Here is a 16,241-nt window from a genome sequence, read left to right as displayed (position 1 = left end):
TATTTGTAAATTTGTGAATTCAGAAGTCAAATTTGATAATTGGAACTTTAGAGAATTCTAACTTTTCATGATGTCCTTTATTTTCATCCCTTGTGTTTTCCACAGGGGGAGTATGATCGAGGCGTGAAGGACTGCGACAAAGCTTTGGAAGTGTTCAAGGACAGTCCCAGGGCTCTGTACAGGAAGGCGCTTTGTTTAAAGGGGCTTGGGAAGTACAGAGAGGCTTACAACTGCACCACGGACTGTCTGCTCATTACTCGTGTGGTGAGAGGAGATACTGATACGTCCAGGAAAATGCTGTCAGAAGGACCTCAGTGTTAATCTGTTGTTTTCATGCATAGCAACACAGCTTTTTAGAGAAGGAGGATGTTCACAATATAATGAAGGAAAAGTGTCACTTGGTTTAAATGTCTCACTTTGACTCAGATACATTGACCACTATTGGATGGATTGCTATTCACACATAATACCACGCAATAGACTCTTCTTGTTTTGGGGGCTTTTAGTCATATCTCATGGCCTTCATATGAGATCATTTGCTCAATAGTCATGAACAACTTCTGTTACCAAGGTGATTGGATTGGAGAAATACTAAAATTTGTGCATTTGGTTAGCTTGTTGCATGAACAGTAAATGCATTTTTCAAAGCAAGATTAATAGGGGGGAAAATGAGCAATACAACCTTTGTGCATCAATTTCAAGACACAGACTTCTATCTTATGCAGATGAATCATTTGTCCTTTTTTTCTGTTTAACTCTTTGTAGGACAAACAAGTGAATGAGCTGGCACAGGAGCTGGCCATCCATCTGGGACTAAAAAATCGAAAGCCCTATGTCAGTGCAAAGGTTAGTAAAACGATCATTGTTTATATTTTATTCAAGTGAATAATGTTAAATGATCAATCTTTAGCTCTGACTAGGGTGGGCATGGACAGTATATATATGGTAAAGGCAAATCCCCAATAGTTGGCAAATGTCTTAAGTCTCAACAGTGTATATTGTGAGGTGAAAATGGCATGAGCCTGTGTCTGCATCATGCCCAGCAGAGGTTAAAGAGCAGAGTGTCAGAGCAGCACAGAGAATAAGGAGGTGTTGTCCTGTGGCGACCGCACTTCAGATCGTAAAAAAAGATTTAACAGCCTGTGAGGGGCTGTTTCTGTGTCTGTTGACTGCAGCCAATGTTTGGATCTATTATCCGGGGGAACGATCTCCGACCTTCTTAATGAGAGTTACCTCCACACTGTAATATATTTAATGACATCTGGACCCACTAGTTGAAGAACTGCTGTTAGACACTTTTGTATGCTGACTTGTTTTAGACACTGTCAATTTGATGTGCAGCTATTCTGACCTGTGTTTGACCACTATCAATTAGAACTGCTGCTAATGAGGGGCTAATCAGGGCTTTCCAGGAGACAGGATACAGGATACAGGGGAGCTTTGTTTAAAATAGGTCAGACACTATTTGAACAGCCACATTAGCTAGTTATGATAGCATCCTTACATTTGAGTATTATGTTTGCATGTGCCACATATCCAATGAAATGCTTTTAAACAATATATGCATGGCGTGTGCAGATAGCTGACAGGACAATAAGTGCTCTCTCTTTGGGGAGAGGAGTGAGTGGACCGGGTTTGAATTTCCAGTGGAGATCTTTGGTGGATTCTGTTTTTCGTACTTTGCTTTTGTGCTGAATAAATCCAAGTTGATCATTTTTGATCTCCTGAAAGACACTTCTCATCTCTTGAATTTATAATCATCCAAATCTTCAACTAAGGCCCTTTAGGCCCATACGAATTAATCTCCAATGTGTTGGTAGTGCTAATTTGGATCTCTCAAGAAAGGAACCAACGTTAAGAAGACACTGGAAGGTGGTTCTAATTCTTGCTCACCACTGGTGCGCTACTACATTTGTGTAAATCCTTAACAAACCTGACAACAGTTGATAGGCAGGAGGCAGCATAGTAGTCTTACTAACTCAAGCCACAAGACAGTACTTGTGAATGGTTAAATGGTGGTGAGCAGTCTGACACAAATACCTACAGACCTATCTCCATCCTGCCCTGTTTGTTCACCAGCTTCTCAAATACTTTGGCCAAACAGCTCACAGACTATCTTAATGTTTCTGGTGTCCTATCTGGTGTACAGTCTGGTTTTCGTGCTGGTTATGGGTGTACAACAGCCACATTAAAGGTGTTAAATGACATTGCCTCTGCCCTAGACACTAAACAACACTTTGCCGCCATATTCATTGACCTTGCCAAAGCCCTTGACACCATTGACCACTCCATCCTCATCAGTAGGCTGCGTAGTATTGGGGTCACAGATCACCCACTGGCTTGGTTCTCTCACTATCTCTCCGACCGGGTGCAATGTGTAAGGTTTGATAATTCATTCTCTCACCCCCCTCCCAGTCACCAAAGGGGGTTCCCCAAGGCTCTATACTTGGTCCAACACTGTTTTCCATCTACATTAATAACATTCCTCTAGCTGCTGGCAACTCACTCATTCACCTTTTACGCTGATGACACAATCCTCTACACTTCTGGTCCATCCCCCTCCTCTGTCCACTCCTCGCTCCAGGATAGCTTTCTCCAGGAACAACATGCCTTCTAGCAGTTGAAATTGTCACTCAACACATCCAAGACAAAAACCCTGTGGTTTCATCGGAAGGGCACTCCCTGTCCACCCCCATTAAACATCTCCGCCTGCGAGGGTGCTGTGTTGGAACACGTTTCCATCTATAAATACCTGAGCATCTGGTTTAGACACTACACTTTGCTTTTCACACCACATCTCTTATTTACAGTCTAAGGTTCGGTCCAAACTTGGTTTCTTTTACCGACATCGTCACACCTTTACTTCTTCTGCTAGACTTACTCTCATCAAAATGACCATTCTCCCCACATTTGATTTTGGTGACACCATCTACAGAACCGCCTGTAGGGGTAATCTTGCCAAACTGGACACGCTCTATCACTCAGCTATTCACTTTGCCGCTAATGCCCCTTTCCACACTCACCACTGCAGTCTTTACTCTCTGGTAGGTTGGCCCTCACTTCACACTGGCTCACTCTTATCTACAAGACCATTCTACAACAGACCCCCCCCCCCCACACACACCTGACTCACCTGCTGCATCGACTCCCTGTCACATATAGCACCCGGTCCTCTCTTCACATTCTGCTAACAACCCCTAAATCCAGATCCACAATTTGTCTCTCATCATTCCAGTCAGCCGCTGCATCTGATTGGAATGCACTACAAAAATACCTCAAATTGGACACATTTGTTTCCATCTCAGCCTTCAAAGAGGCCATCACACACCTTTTCACAGATCTATGCAACTGCTTTCCCACAGCCTAACCATTTCTCTCAGTCTCCCACCTCCCCTGCCTGTATGTACACCCATCCCGGCTGATGTCTGGCTCTGGCCTATATCCTTAATTTATGTGATGTTATTAATTAATATTAATCCCCTGTTATTAAGCTTTTTAATATATTGTGATCATTTGTATCTGCATCTCTGTTCTTATTGTCTCTTCTTATTGTTGTGGCTAGTGTTTTATGTTTGTGGCTTAAGTTATGACCTCGTCCTCTGCATACCATGTCGTCACATTGTACCTCCCTTGTATTCCTAGTGTGTCGCCACTTTTTGTTGTATGTGTCTGTACAGTTGTACTTGGGTACTGTTTGCCCCTCTAACCAACCCTTCCTTTCACAGCCCCCCCATCCCCCTCCCCCTCAAGAAGCTGGTGCTTCTTGTCAGGCCATCATTGAAAATAAGAACCTGTTCTTAATTGAGTTGCCTGGTTAAATAAAGGTTTAATAATAAACCAATAGGAACAGTAGCAGTGCCCAGATTAACATTTGTGTTATATTTTGCAGTCCATCAGAACAATATGTATCATCATATTGGCCAATGCAGACATGATGCAGATTTGTCCTTATTCAGTCCTTAGTGTTAAGTAACACCACCTGCTTTTTTTCTTTCTCTCATGTACACTGTGTTAACTTGTCTTTTTCAGGAAGGTGGACTTACTGTAAGAGGCTCTGCAAATGGAAACATAGCTGCTGAAACCATCCAGGCAAGTTCTACATTGTCTCTGTCATTCACAATCAAATTATTTAAAAAAGTATATTTCCTACAATGTTCCAAATCGCAATATACACCAACAAACAGATTTGAAACTACTGTATTGATTTGCCTTCACTCACATCCTCATATATTCTCTGATTCTCTTCAGGCCTTAATTTAATTTGTGCTTGATAGTAATATAATGCTTCTTCTCCTCTCATTTCCAGGTGGCTGGTGCTAATGTAGGAAATGGTATAAATCCTTTAGTTGGCATCGCACCAGGTGAGAATCCTTGACTGTCACTACATCAGAAGTGTATCGCATGAACAAAACAAGCATCACGTGTGTGCTCCACGTCTCTTTTCATGGTTAAGTTCTTGAAAACAGAATCAAGATCTACATAAATGAGTTGTTTTCTTCCCTCATGTTTGTCTTCAGTCAGCTTTACCAACATGCCTCCTTACTTCCGTCCTGCCATAACTCCTAACTGCCACCAGCCTGCTGTCGCCTCAGTACTTGACACTTTTGAGGACTCCGAGTTGATCGGAGATGACTTGGACAGCCTTCTCGACTGCCTCCCTAATGAGCACGAGCCAGCTGAGGTAAAGTCACTTTGTGCTGCGTTTGTCTGTACAGACCACCAATACTGGATGAAGGTTTCCTGGGTTTAGGGTTAGTTAACTAAATTTGAAGATCGGAAAAAGCGTTGAAAAGTTTGGGAATTACACATGTTGTACACTTTTCTGTTTATTTCAGAGCATTAAAATCAGTTTGTCAAGACTTGAATTTTGCTTTAGATCATTATGTTGTGGTGATGCAGTGAAAATACAGATTTAGAAATATTCTCAAAATGGTAAAGATCCAGTATGTGATATTTCAACATCTGCTAGTGACTGAAAATCAAACACAGAACACAAAAACAGCATTGGCAAAAATGGAAGTCATGAAACTCAGTGTGCACTTGTCATTTAAATAAAGAACTCAAATTCAGCTTTAATCTTACAGTCTTACTTCAGACCAGTGAGGTGGATGTTTAAGGCTGAGTAGATTCTGTTATGTCAGTCCAAAACTCATCAACTCATAGATGATACTTGTGGTCTGGTTTTCATCTGGATTACATTTATGGATGGAGCCTAAAGGTGAAGGGGGGTACACAAGGGAAAGAGGAGTAACAGGTCAAAGGTTCTGAGCTGTAAATAATCAAATGTCTCCTAGGAATATACATATTTATTGTACTAGTTGCTCAAAAGAAGCAAAATGAATGTCAGCATAGAGGCTGTGTCATGTGTAATTAACCACATACCAAAAGCCTCATTCATAGGCTCATCATGTCTGGCAAGGGATCAATCATATCATCAAATCAATCATATGTCAAGGGAGTATCTTTTTTTTTAATGTAGTTGTAAATTCTCATTATTCTTTCTCCATGTCCACATCCAGGCTGCATTCTCTGTCCCCAGCAGCACCGTCCCTTCAGCCCTGCCCACCCTGCCGGCCCCAACACCCCAGCTACCCCCAGCCTTCTTCACTTCAGCCGTCAGCACACTTAACTGCCTGGATACGCTCACAAGTGGTTTGGACAGCGAACTGGATGCCCTGGGTGACATCTCACCCGTGCAGGGGCTGGATGCCTTAGATAACTTCTCTTCTGGAGTCACAGGTGCTCCGAACCTAGGTCTGACCTCCACGGCGCTGGATGCTCTGGATGCTCTGGATGATCTTGAATCTTTGGATGACTTGTTGGATGCAGTGCCATGTGTTGATACTGTGAGGGACGTTAATGAGTCCAAAACATACCTAGACACTGAGGAAAAGTCTCTTGATGATTTGCTTGATGAGCTAGATTCCATTGACACCATCTCAGATCCAAGTGGTCAGAGTGGTTATGTCTCTAAAATGGGTGTGAATGCTGTGGACCAGCTTGACACCCTCAATGCCTTGGATTCGTTTCACTTCATGGAAGGAAGGGTGCCAGCAGTCTCCATAGAGGGAATGGGCCTAGACCCACTTTCCAATTTCAGCTCCACTGGTGATTATAATTTATTGGTAACTCAATATATCATTAGCAAAGCAGGGCGCCTGTTCATTTAGCTCAGATGTCATAACAGCTAAAATTAGATAGACCTTTTAATATAGTGTATGTTTCTTGTCAACTTTTAAGAAAGTAAACACTTTGAGCATTTCATTACCCATCTATATGTCTGTTTTGTCCCTTATTTGAAAGACCATATTCATGCATGCTCTTGTGCTCCTCAGGTGTTCCAGGCTCTTATAATGCTGTCACTCCAGGAATCCGATCTCCTAACATCTACCAAGTAAGACCTATTGTCTGGATTGTGTTATCAGCTGTTTTTGTCTGTTTTGTTGGCATTAACTGAAATCTTATTCTTACCATGGCAATAAAGGAGATGAGTGACCAAGCTTCACCTGCAAGCTCCAACTCTCTGGCCCACACCCACGAGTTCATGCCTGCCTGTTCTGCCTGTTTCCCTCGAGAAGGTATGTTAGTACTCCAGCCCTGTTTCAAATGTTCAGCAAGGTGCAGCTACAGTAGCTGTAGTGTAATAAGTCATCATACTCATCCCACTGCTTTTCAGCTGGTGATGATTTACTATCCAGACAGTTTAATGCTACTTGATCTGCCCTGCTGTGAGCAGATCCTAAAAGCAACTTGTGGTTTGAATTGCTTTATGAAGACAAGCAAATGTGTGAAGTCCTTTAAAAGGTCAAGGGTCGATCAAAGTGCAAAGATGAATACAGATTATGTTAATGAAAGAAAAGAAAACAAAAAACTCATTGTGTTCATTTGCTGATTTTCAGAAATGTAAAGAATTTAAAATAAAATTCTTCTCCTTCCACTTTTTGTGTTCAGGTAAAGGGATATATAGTTATGTTCACAAGCCAGATCTGGTCCACAGTTGTGAAAAAGACATTCTGTTATGCAGACGAAGGACTGGCTTTTTTTCACAGTGGACCAGAGTGCGACCGCTTCCTTGCTGGAAATCCTTTATTGGACCATATTTAATTTGTAAAGGTAAGGATCTCAAAATCATTGTTGACTGCCATCAGAATCTGTTGTGATGTATCAGTCATTGCTCATTATTGTAGGATTAGTAACTTGTATGTATCATGACAACATAGGGAGTTCTGTTTTGTTGAATCACAGTGTTCCTACTCTTACTGCTTGCTGTCAACCATGTGATGGTTTGAAGTAATGTCAGCAGTTGTTGTTGCTTGTTCATGGACATAAACATTTATGGATATTTTGTAGTTTTTAGCATGCTAATTTATTGCCTTTGGAATGTAAGTCAAGGGGTTAACGTTTCAAGATGTCACACTGAAGGTTAATGTCTAACATATCGTGTTGTAAAATTTATGGCCTGACAAGACTGTTGGTCTGACGTCGAAAGGGAAATCGTAGTCAATTATTTGTTGACAGGCTGCAAAATGGAGAACTTCCCACACAGTTACTTCACATTGGGCTGGGGATCGTTTGAAATGTTACAGTTGCTAGTACAATACCTAGTTAGGAAAACAACACGTTTGTGGATATGGTTTGAGGAGTATAAACACGTGTTACTACTGTGTTATATCAATCAAACTTTATATGTATAGCTCTTTTCATACACTGTAGTTTAACACAAACAACTCTGTTCATCTGTAAACCAATTTAATCCAAATACCATATTATTAGATGATTGCCATGAAATTGGGTACAAAAATCTAAGGTGTCTGTAATTCCTATTGACCTTGGTGATCTTCTAGCTTTCCATCTTTCCATTTTTTGAAAACACCCGCACTAAGTCAGTTTAACAGTATTTTGGTTTATGGCCAAATGCCTACAAAACATATGACACTGCATTTTGTGTTTAGTGCTACTGAGCAAATTTTAGTATCCTCACACTAAAATATTTAACATTATACCTTCTTAACATCAGCATATTAGCATGCTAATTAAAGTCCAGATGAAATAGCGTTTCAAGTCTAACTTCCACATCATGTCTTTCTGAGTGAAACATGATAAACAGTCAACACATAACATTTTCTTACATTTCTAGAGCTGACAAATTCTATGGAAGGCACGTGTAAGTATGGAGAGAAATGCAACTTTGCCTTCAACCAGCTGGAGATTGACGTTTGGACAGAAGAGAGAAAGGGCTCGCTGGTCAGAGAGCTGCTGTTTCAACCGGCAGCAGTCAAACTGGATCCGGTAACCAGCATCATACGACTTGTGGAGGAACACAGGGGCATGTTCCTGTTCGTCTGTCAGGTTAGTACTGACACCACCACTTATCATATTTATATTATTATCATTTTACAAACATTTAACATACTCTGTTCTATTGAAAATGAAGGTGTACAATAATTACACATTCAAAAAAACTAAACCAGACTAAATATTGTTGCTGTTGGGCAGAAATCTCCATATTTCATCTCTTTTTTTTCTTTCTTTCTTCATAAGTCAATGCTATTGGTCATCCTTTACGTTTTACAAATATTTAACCAATGAAAGGAGGTGTTTTTCAGTTTTTCATTGACTAAAAATGAACGATTTTGGACATACTGTACAAGGTTTGCACAGGACAGCGACAAAATACAACTTTATTCAGTAATAATAACAGTCATATGTAGAGTTTCTACTCAGTAATATTGTAAAAGAGTGAGGGGAACCATACAGATGCTGTTTAACCTTTTTTGCATTAAGTAAATCCCTTTATGGCCTTTTTTATGGAGGATTCTAAGTGACTAATTAATACATACATTCATACATAAATGCTGGTATAAAGGTTCCAGATAATAAAAGAATGAATTAACAAAAGCTGTGAGGAATAAATACATGTCATTCATTTACACATTTTATTTATTTGTTATTTACACCCATGTATCTACATTTCTATTTTTATTCATTTATGTATCTTTCTATTTCTACTTATGTGTACGTCTGTGTATCTTTGTTTATTATGTTTCTGTTTATTTTTCTGTAAATCCACATTTCTTTTTATTTAATAGCCGGCGTGGAATAGGTATACAACTATACTATATTGTATTTATCTATTAACATTAATTTGTGAAGACAGTCATCCTCTGCAAATGTCTGTTTTTTTTCTTTTCTGTTATTGGTCCTTTTTCCCCTTTTGGTTTCAACTTCTACCTTCTATTTTTCTAGACATGCTTCGACGGTCAACCGAAGGTCATCAGTGAGCGCTGCAAAGACAATCCCACTGTCTGCTCGAATGCGCGCCACTCCTTCGATGCCAATAAGTGAGTATGTTTAAAGCACTACATGTCACCTGGTGTCCTCATCCACTTGTGTTCACTCTTTCAACACACTTTGATTTTCTCACCTGTGTCTGTCAGGTGCTTAGCCTTCGTGGTGAAGTCCAGTGTGAGCTTCAGAAAGATCCGCCCGCTGAGTGTCCTGTGCCAATTTGATTTGTGCCGCCATGCTATCCGGTACGGTTGCCAGAGAGAAGACAGCTGCGCCTATGCCCACTCTGTCGTCGAACTCAAAACCTGGAGGGTGCAGCTAGACACAGGTAGAGACGTGTGCAGTGGAAAGAGTGGTTGAATTTGATTTGTTCTCTTAAATAAAATAAAAAAGTATAACAGTGAAGTAGTGCTGGTTTTAGATGGTGGTGAGATGGCAAAATGTCCAGTGTTTATGGACATTAGGACTTCGGTTTTTCTGTTGATCAGAATTAAAAGACAATATTTAAACCACTGAGAGTCAGGGTTGTAAAATTAAACATTTTTATAGGTAAGGTTGTAGATCACAGTACCATTTTTAATGTTTTTCTCAAAATGTGTGTGTGTGTGTGTGTGTGTGTGTGTGTGTGTGTGTGTGTGTGTTTTACAGGTATCACTTCTGATGAGATTGTGAAAGTATCAACTAATCACGAGAACGCGTTGAAACAGAAAGTGAATAGAGTAAGAAATGATTTTTATCTTTTTGCAATGTGTGTGTTCATGTGTAATTCCATTTTCCAAGTGTGTATATGGATACATATTTTATTATCATTATTATTATTATTATTATTGTTGTTATTATCATCTATTGATAATTACCTAACATAGTTTTTTTTAAGTTAAGTAAACCTGGTTTTGAGATTGTTACATAGTTGATTTTGGCATATGAAACGTGAAAGATGAAGAATGAATGTCTATCACTCTTATCTACTTATCAGTTGTCTGCTGGTGGAAGTAAACCAAAAGGAGGTGGAGGGGGAGTAGCAGCAGGAGGAGGAACAGGAGGTACAGCAGCAGCAGGAACAGGAGCAGCAGCAGCAGCAGGAAAAGGAGGAGCAGGAGCAGCAGCAGCAGTAGGAGTAGCAGGAGCAGCAGGAAGAGGAGGAGCAGCAGGAAGAGGAGGAGCAGGAGGAGTAGGAGGAGCAGCAGGAAGAGGAGGAGCAGGAGCAGCAGCAGCAGGAGGAGTAGGAGGAGCAGCAGCAGCAGGAAGAGGAGGAGGAGCAGCAGCAGCAGGAAGAGGAGGAGGAGCAGCAGCAAGAGGAGGACCAGGAGCAGCAGCAGGAGGAGTAGGAGGAGCAGCAGCAGCAGGAAGAGGAGGAGGAGCAGCAGCAGGAGAAGGAGGAGGAGTAGTTGGGAAGAGTCCGAACCTGAAGATGAAGTTTGTCTGTATTCAGTGCTGGCGGGACGGCCAGATTATTGAGCCAGACAAAACCCTCAGATACTGCAACTCCAAGGCCAGACACACGTGAGTAACAAGAATATACAGAATATTAGCATACTTCCTGTACAAGTCACAAAAATAATAATAAATTATCAGCTAAATACTCAAAGTGTGAGCACAAAATTTAAAGCCTTCTTTAAACAAAAAGTTACATATAAAACTGGTAAATCACAGTTAGCCATATTCATCTTTCCATCTGTCCAATTTCCATCTTTTATCCTGCTCTGGGTCACAGTGGCAGCACAGAAAGTTCTCTTTGAGGACTGTGAGGCCTTCCCAGGATTCCTCCACAGAGAAGTGTCCAGGAGTTATTTTTATCAGACCCCCAAACGACCTTAAGATCCTTTTCCAGATGTCTGACATCCTGTATTTCTCTCTAAATAAAGGATGAGCCCAGACACCCTACCAACCAAAATCTAATTTCAGCCACTTGTACCTGTAATCTCATTATTTCGTCATCACCCACCTTATTCAGATCCAGTAAACATCAAATCATGAGTATTTACAGCAAATAAATGTAAAACCCAACCTTCAATAATAAATATATATATATATATGATAATGGAAAGCGCAATCAATAAATATACATTGCAATTAATAAAAAGCCAACCATCATAAATAGATGGGCCAAGCAATGAATACAGAGGTCCTGGGGGAAAAAAATCAATTACAGGTCCATCCTTTTTATTTTAAGGTCTATGTAGCATTCTCCACTAGATGTTGTAGCTTCATTATTTCAATATTGAATTTGTGTGGAGGTTGTATTTTTGACTGGTGTCTTTTGAGTTGGAGCTTTAATCAATAGATGATTAATTCCTGTAATCTGACATTAGCGTACATACCAAACGCCAGACACACACATTTAGTGAGTAGCTGGTGATCATCGTGGAGCGTTTTGCAGCTAAAGACTCTAACATTTCCTTCAGGACAGAACAAAAACAACTTAAAGGAGAGTGAATATTAGACTTAGATTCATCGCATGGACAGAATCACAACTCCAAATGAATGATAATGTTGCCGTGTAACTGCTGGGTTTGGAAAACATCATCAGGTCCTGGTTGTTTTCACAGCTTCAGTTAAAGAATCAGTTAATGCAGGTTTAAGTCCTTTGTCACTGCCTGGCTTTAGTGACAGCACTATAACAATTGTTCTTCCTGAGATTCATGTCAGTAAGCAACACATTACACTCACAAGCAAAAACAAGCGTTCAGGCCCTCTTCCCCCCTTTCCTCTGTTATGGGAGACGTGTTAATACCATGAATCAATCAATTTATTTATTTGTATAGCGCCAAATCACAACAAAGTCATCTCAAGGCACTTTATACATAGAGCAGGTTCTAAACCGAACTCTTCAGGTTGTAATTTTAAAGAGACCCAACATTCCCACATGAGCAAGCACTTGGCAACAGTGCCTTTTAACAGGAAGAAACCTCAGGCAGAACCAGACTCAGAGTGGGCGGCCATCTGCCTCGACCGGTTGGGGTTGAGAGGAGAGAAAGGAAGGATAGAGGAGAGAAGCAGGAGAGAGGAGAGAAGCTCTCTCAGAGAGAGAGGGAGGAGGAGAGAGGAGCTCAGTGCATCATGGGAGTCCCCCGGCAGTCTAAGCCTATAGCAGCATAAACTAAGAGCTCTAAGAGCCCTAACTATAAGCTTTATCAAAAGGAAAGTTTTAAGCCTACTCTTAAATGTAGGGAGGGTGTCTGCCCCCGGGACCAAATGAAACAGAGCTAGTGGATGTTTGGTTGAACCGTAGTATAAAATGGTTGTCTCTCTCCCTCCCTACCCCAGTTTTAACAACGCTATATATACAGTCAAGCCCGAAATTATTCATACCCCTTTTGGATATGCCACTTTTTGTTCAAATGTAAATAAAAGCTGACTGAAATATTTTTTTTACCACAATGATGCCTTTTGTACATCGTCTTTTTATCTTCTTGGAGACGCCTGTGTCACTTCCGGTCAAAAAACAACTTGCTGGTTGAATAAAAGTAACTTTAAGTCAAAATTTGCCAGGGGTATGAATAATTTCGGGCTTGACTGTAGTTTCTTATCTCTAAAAATTCCACCTTCTGAACAATTGGTCAGTCAGGAAAAAACAGCCTCTGGCCCCTTTTAACTATACCTGGCTTTTAACCTTTAACCTAAGAAAACCCCTCTGGCCCATAAGCTATACCTGGCTTTTAAACTTTAACCTAAGAAAACATGTGTTGGCATGTTACAGGATGCCACAGGAAAGGGGCAGAACAGATACCACAGAACACAAATCACTGGTGCACTCAGTGTTTCTGTCCTCTTCTTGTATTTTCATCTTCAGGTGGGCTAAAGACAGACCGATACTCCTGGTGAAGTCCTTGGAGAGAAGTAAATGGGTTCAGGTCCGACCGCTGCCACATGCCAAAAACTTCCCCGTGCAGTACGATGTAGGTTTGCTTCCTCAGCTCTTATACACTTTAATACAGAGAGTACTTTTTTTCCCCTTACATTTTTGAATTTCTCTTTTAACATGTCTGATGTTTAAAAATTCAATCTGCTGTTGTTGCTGAATATCGTATCTCTTGCACATTTGTACTGCATGTGTGACCTGTGTTTAACAGCATTTGGTTTTCTCCTGACAGGTATGTATCCAGATTTTAAACAAAAAGAAATGTACCTACATTGGGAACTGCACCTTTGCCCATAGCCATGAGGAGAAGGAGATGTGGATGTACATGAAGAATAATGACCGTGAGTTATTAAAATAGTGCTTTTAAATCATTTAAACTGCAGGAAAACCCACCTACCATAACAAAGCCCTCCATTTCATCTTCAGTGTCATGCATTTAACATTAGTGTGGCATAGTGGCATATCTACTAAACCAACCAGAGAACTTCACAAAGTGAGAATTGGTCCGTTGATGGTGCTAGATTTGATTTCTTTTGGACTTATGACATAAAAATGTTTCATTATTACAGTGTTTGTAATTGCTATTTCTCTCTGTACACATCATATTTGGTTTTGAAGTTTTGCTTAAATGAGCAAATATCTGGAGGGAAGAGCATGAGCATTTATTTAAAGAGCACCACACCCAGTTCTTTGCTTTAGATCTTGATTTGTTGTCTGACATACTGAACACCCCTCATTGTGATAAGACTGTTATCTATGCTTGTAGTACGGGACATTCAGCAGGTGTATGAAATGTGGCTGAGATTAACCACCCAGAAACGCCAATCTGAAGCAGCCTTGACCTCCCCTACCATCTCAGAAGAGAAAAACATCGCCATGCCAACTGATTATGCTGAACCAATGGTGGGTAGTCGTTTTAATCGAAATTGTGCTTCCTGACAGTGCATCTGTAAGCAACAAGATAACCATGATGCTTTCGCTTTGTATTTTAGAGTGACCTTTACTGCCGTCTGTGTGGTAAGCACAGTAACAGCGAGCGGCAGTGGCAGCAGCACATCTCCACTGAGAAGCACAAGGACCGTGTGTTCAGCTGTGAGGGAGAAGACGAGGCTTTAATGTGGAGCTACCGATTTCCTGGTGCATGCTTTGTACTCTGCTCCAAGTAAGAGTCTTTCCAAGAACAGTTTCCTTCTGTAAATTCAGTCATAAACCCCCCCCCCCCCCCCCCACAAAAAAAAAATAACCAATGAATTGAGAGTAATTACAAAAACATTGTTGACACTTGCTTACCTCATAGGCTTTGCCACAGTCGGTAGAATGAGGAAAGATACAAGTCAGTTAACAGTTAAATCCAGATCTGAGATTTCAAACCTAGTTAGAACTGCGGGCAAGATTATGGGAATAACGCCCCCCCTTAATCCACAGGACCTGTTTGAGCAGGCGACTATTAGACAGGCAAATGCCATTTTATCAGACAGTGCTCATGTGTTGAACTGTGAATATACTCTTTTGAATTCTGGGAAGAGACATAGACTTCCTTTGTATCGATTGTGCCTGCACAAACATTCTTTTGTTCCTGTATCAATCAAGCTTCTTAACAACCAGAAATGAATGTATGTGATGGTTTTGCGTATGGAAATGAAATTGTGTATTCATGACTCCAGATAGCGTGTGGATGTATGCGAGTGAATGGATCTATGAGTGTCTGTGATGGAATGCTGGGATGTGTGACTGAACCTATATTTATGACGGAATGATTGTTTTGGTAGGTTGATATGGTGATGTGGAGAGGGTGATGTGAGGTGATGTGATGCGAATGCTTGTGTGAATGCTTTGATGGAGGGTTGGGGGGGTGGGGGGGTGGGGGGGGTGGATGTATGGCGGTACATGCGTAGGATCGTCCAATGTCAGTTTGTGTTTGTTCCACTACTGTCTTTTTACCTGTATGTTTGTATTGCATCTTCCTAGGGAGACCAATAAAGTAACCTAACCTAACCTAACGTGTGTAGTTTCACATGATGAAAAAATGAGAAAGCCAATGACAAACAAATGTCTTTTTGCATTGTAGAGGTGTATATCTACTGTTGTACTAGAAAATCTTAATATAGAATTTTTCACATTAAAGTTGGATTTCTCTCTGTCCGTCTTAATGATTGACAGGTTGGATGGCACCTGTCCTGATGGCATGAGCTGTGACTACGCCCACAGCCACGAGGAGCTGCAGGAGTGGACCGTGAGACGAAATTTGTTTCGACAGAAGCTGGCCAAAGCCCGGGAAGAGAGGCTCATCATGCCTGACGAATTTGACTTTGGAAAGTACAACTTTCTACTTCAAGACTAAGAAGATACTTTTTTTTTATGGATAAAGACTTTGTGAGCCAATTTTTGTGACTGTCAAACTATCAGTGTCTTAAGAGTTTTTACAACTAAAACCAAAACCAACCAGTGATGTGAGCAATAGCAATAGAATGAGAAATAGCAATCTGTTCAATTTACCAAAAGATCATTTGAAATATGAAACACTTCTTCCTTTCCAAAACATACCATGTACCATGTACTTGAAATTGGTAAATATTTTTAATTCTTTCTAATAATGGTGTATGGAACTTTTTCATGGGAACTTTGTCTGTTCAGCTAAAAATCAACATCAGTAAAAAAAAAAAAATGCAGTGCTGTGAAACTTAGGCTCATGTTGGTGCCACTCTAAAAAACACAGCAGTCTTATACACACATATACACATACAATTCATCACAGAATATTTTAATAATAGGTTAATATCATATACATAATCTTACCTGCAGCCTTTACATACTGCTATCCATGTCATATCTTTGCAAAAGGTTGTTTTATTTTCTGTTCAAGCAGGGAGTATTTTGAAGTGCTTTCATTGCGTAGGTCACAAAACTACTGTAAACATGGGGCATCTCAGTTGAATCATATGCTGATAAATGGAATATTTCCAGATATTTGCTTTAATCTCAGAGAGGATTTATCAAAGCCTTAACTATGCATTAAATACTCTCCACAACCTGATTTCTCAAGTTTTTCACCATTAAGCACAAATAAAAATGGTCATGTTCAGATCTGATT

The 16,241-nt window shown here is 40.5% G+C and overlaps 1 protein-coding gene across 1 annotated transcript in view; it reads left to right on the top strand.

Moving 5' to 3' along the window:
• LOC128379210 (zinc finger CCCH domain-containing protein 7B-like) overlaps positions 1-16,241 on the top strand; it is a 19,168-nt gene extending 2,927 nt beyond the window's left edge. The window contains exons 5-23 of the mRNA XM_053338854.1: positions 106-264; positions 766-846; positions 4,030-4,089; positions 4,307-4,361; positions 4,518-4,681; positions 5,520-6,108; positions 6,336-6,394; positions 6,485-6,578; positions 6,952-7,113; positions 8,138-8,349; positions 9,247-9,341; positions 9,438-9,616; positions 9,937-10,007; positions 10,265-10,791; positions 13,082-13,187; positions 13,383-13,491; positions 13,917-14,053; positions 14,143-14,312; positions 15,311-16,241. Coding sequence (XP_053194829.1) covers positions 106-264; positions 766-846; positions 4,030-4,089; positions 4,307-4,361; positions 4,518-4,681; positions 5,520-6,108; positions 6,336-6,394; positions 6,485-6,578; positions 6,952-7,113; positions 8,138-8,349; positions 9,247-9,341; positions 9,438-9,616; positions 9,937-10,007; positions 10,265-10,791; positions 13,082-13,187; positions 13,383-13,491; positions 13,917-14,053; positions 14,143-14,312; positions 15,311-15,491 — 3,210 coding nt within the window. The 3' untranslated portion in view covers positions 15,492-16,241. The remainder of the gene's footprint in view (positions 1-105; positions 265-765; positions 847-4,029; positions 4,090-4,306; positions 4,362-4,517; positions 4,682-5,519; positions 6,109-6,335; positions 6,395-6,484; positions 6,579-6,951; positions 7,114-8,137; positions 8,350-9,246; positions 9,342-9,437; positions 9,617-9,936; positions 10,008-10,264; positions 10,792-13,081; positions 13,188-13,382; positions 13,492-13,916; positions 14,054-14,142; positions 14,313-15,310) is intronic.

Source organism: Scomber japonicus, chromosome 18 (assembly GCF_027409825.1).
Source record: "Scomber japonicus isolate fScoJap1 chromosome 18, fScoJap1.pri, whole genome shotgun sequence".
Lineage (NCBI taxonomy): Eukaryota > Metazoa > Chordata > Actinopteri > Scombriformes > Scombridae > Scomber > Scomber japonicus.
This window is presented reverse-complemented; position numbering and strand designations above follow the sequence as displayed.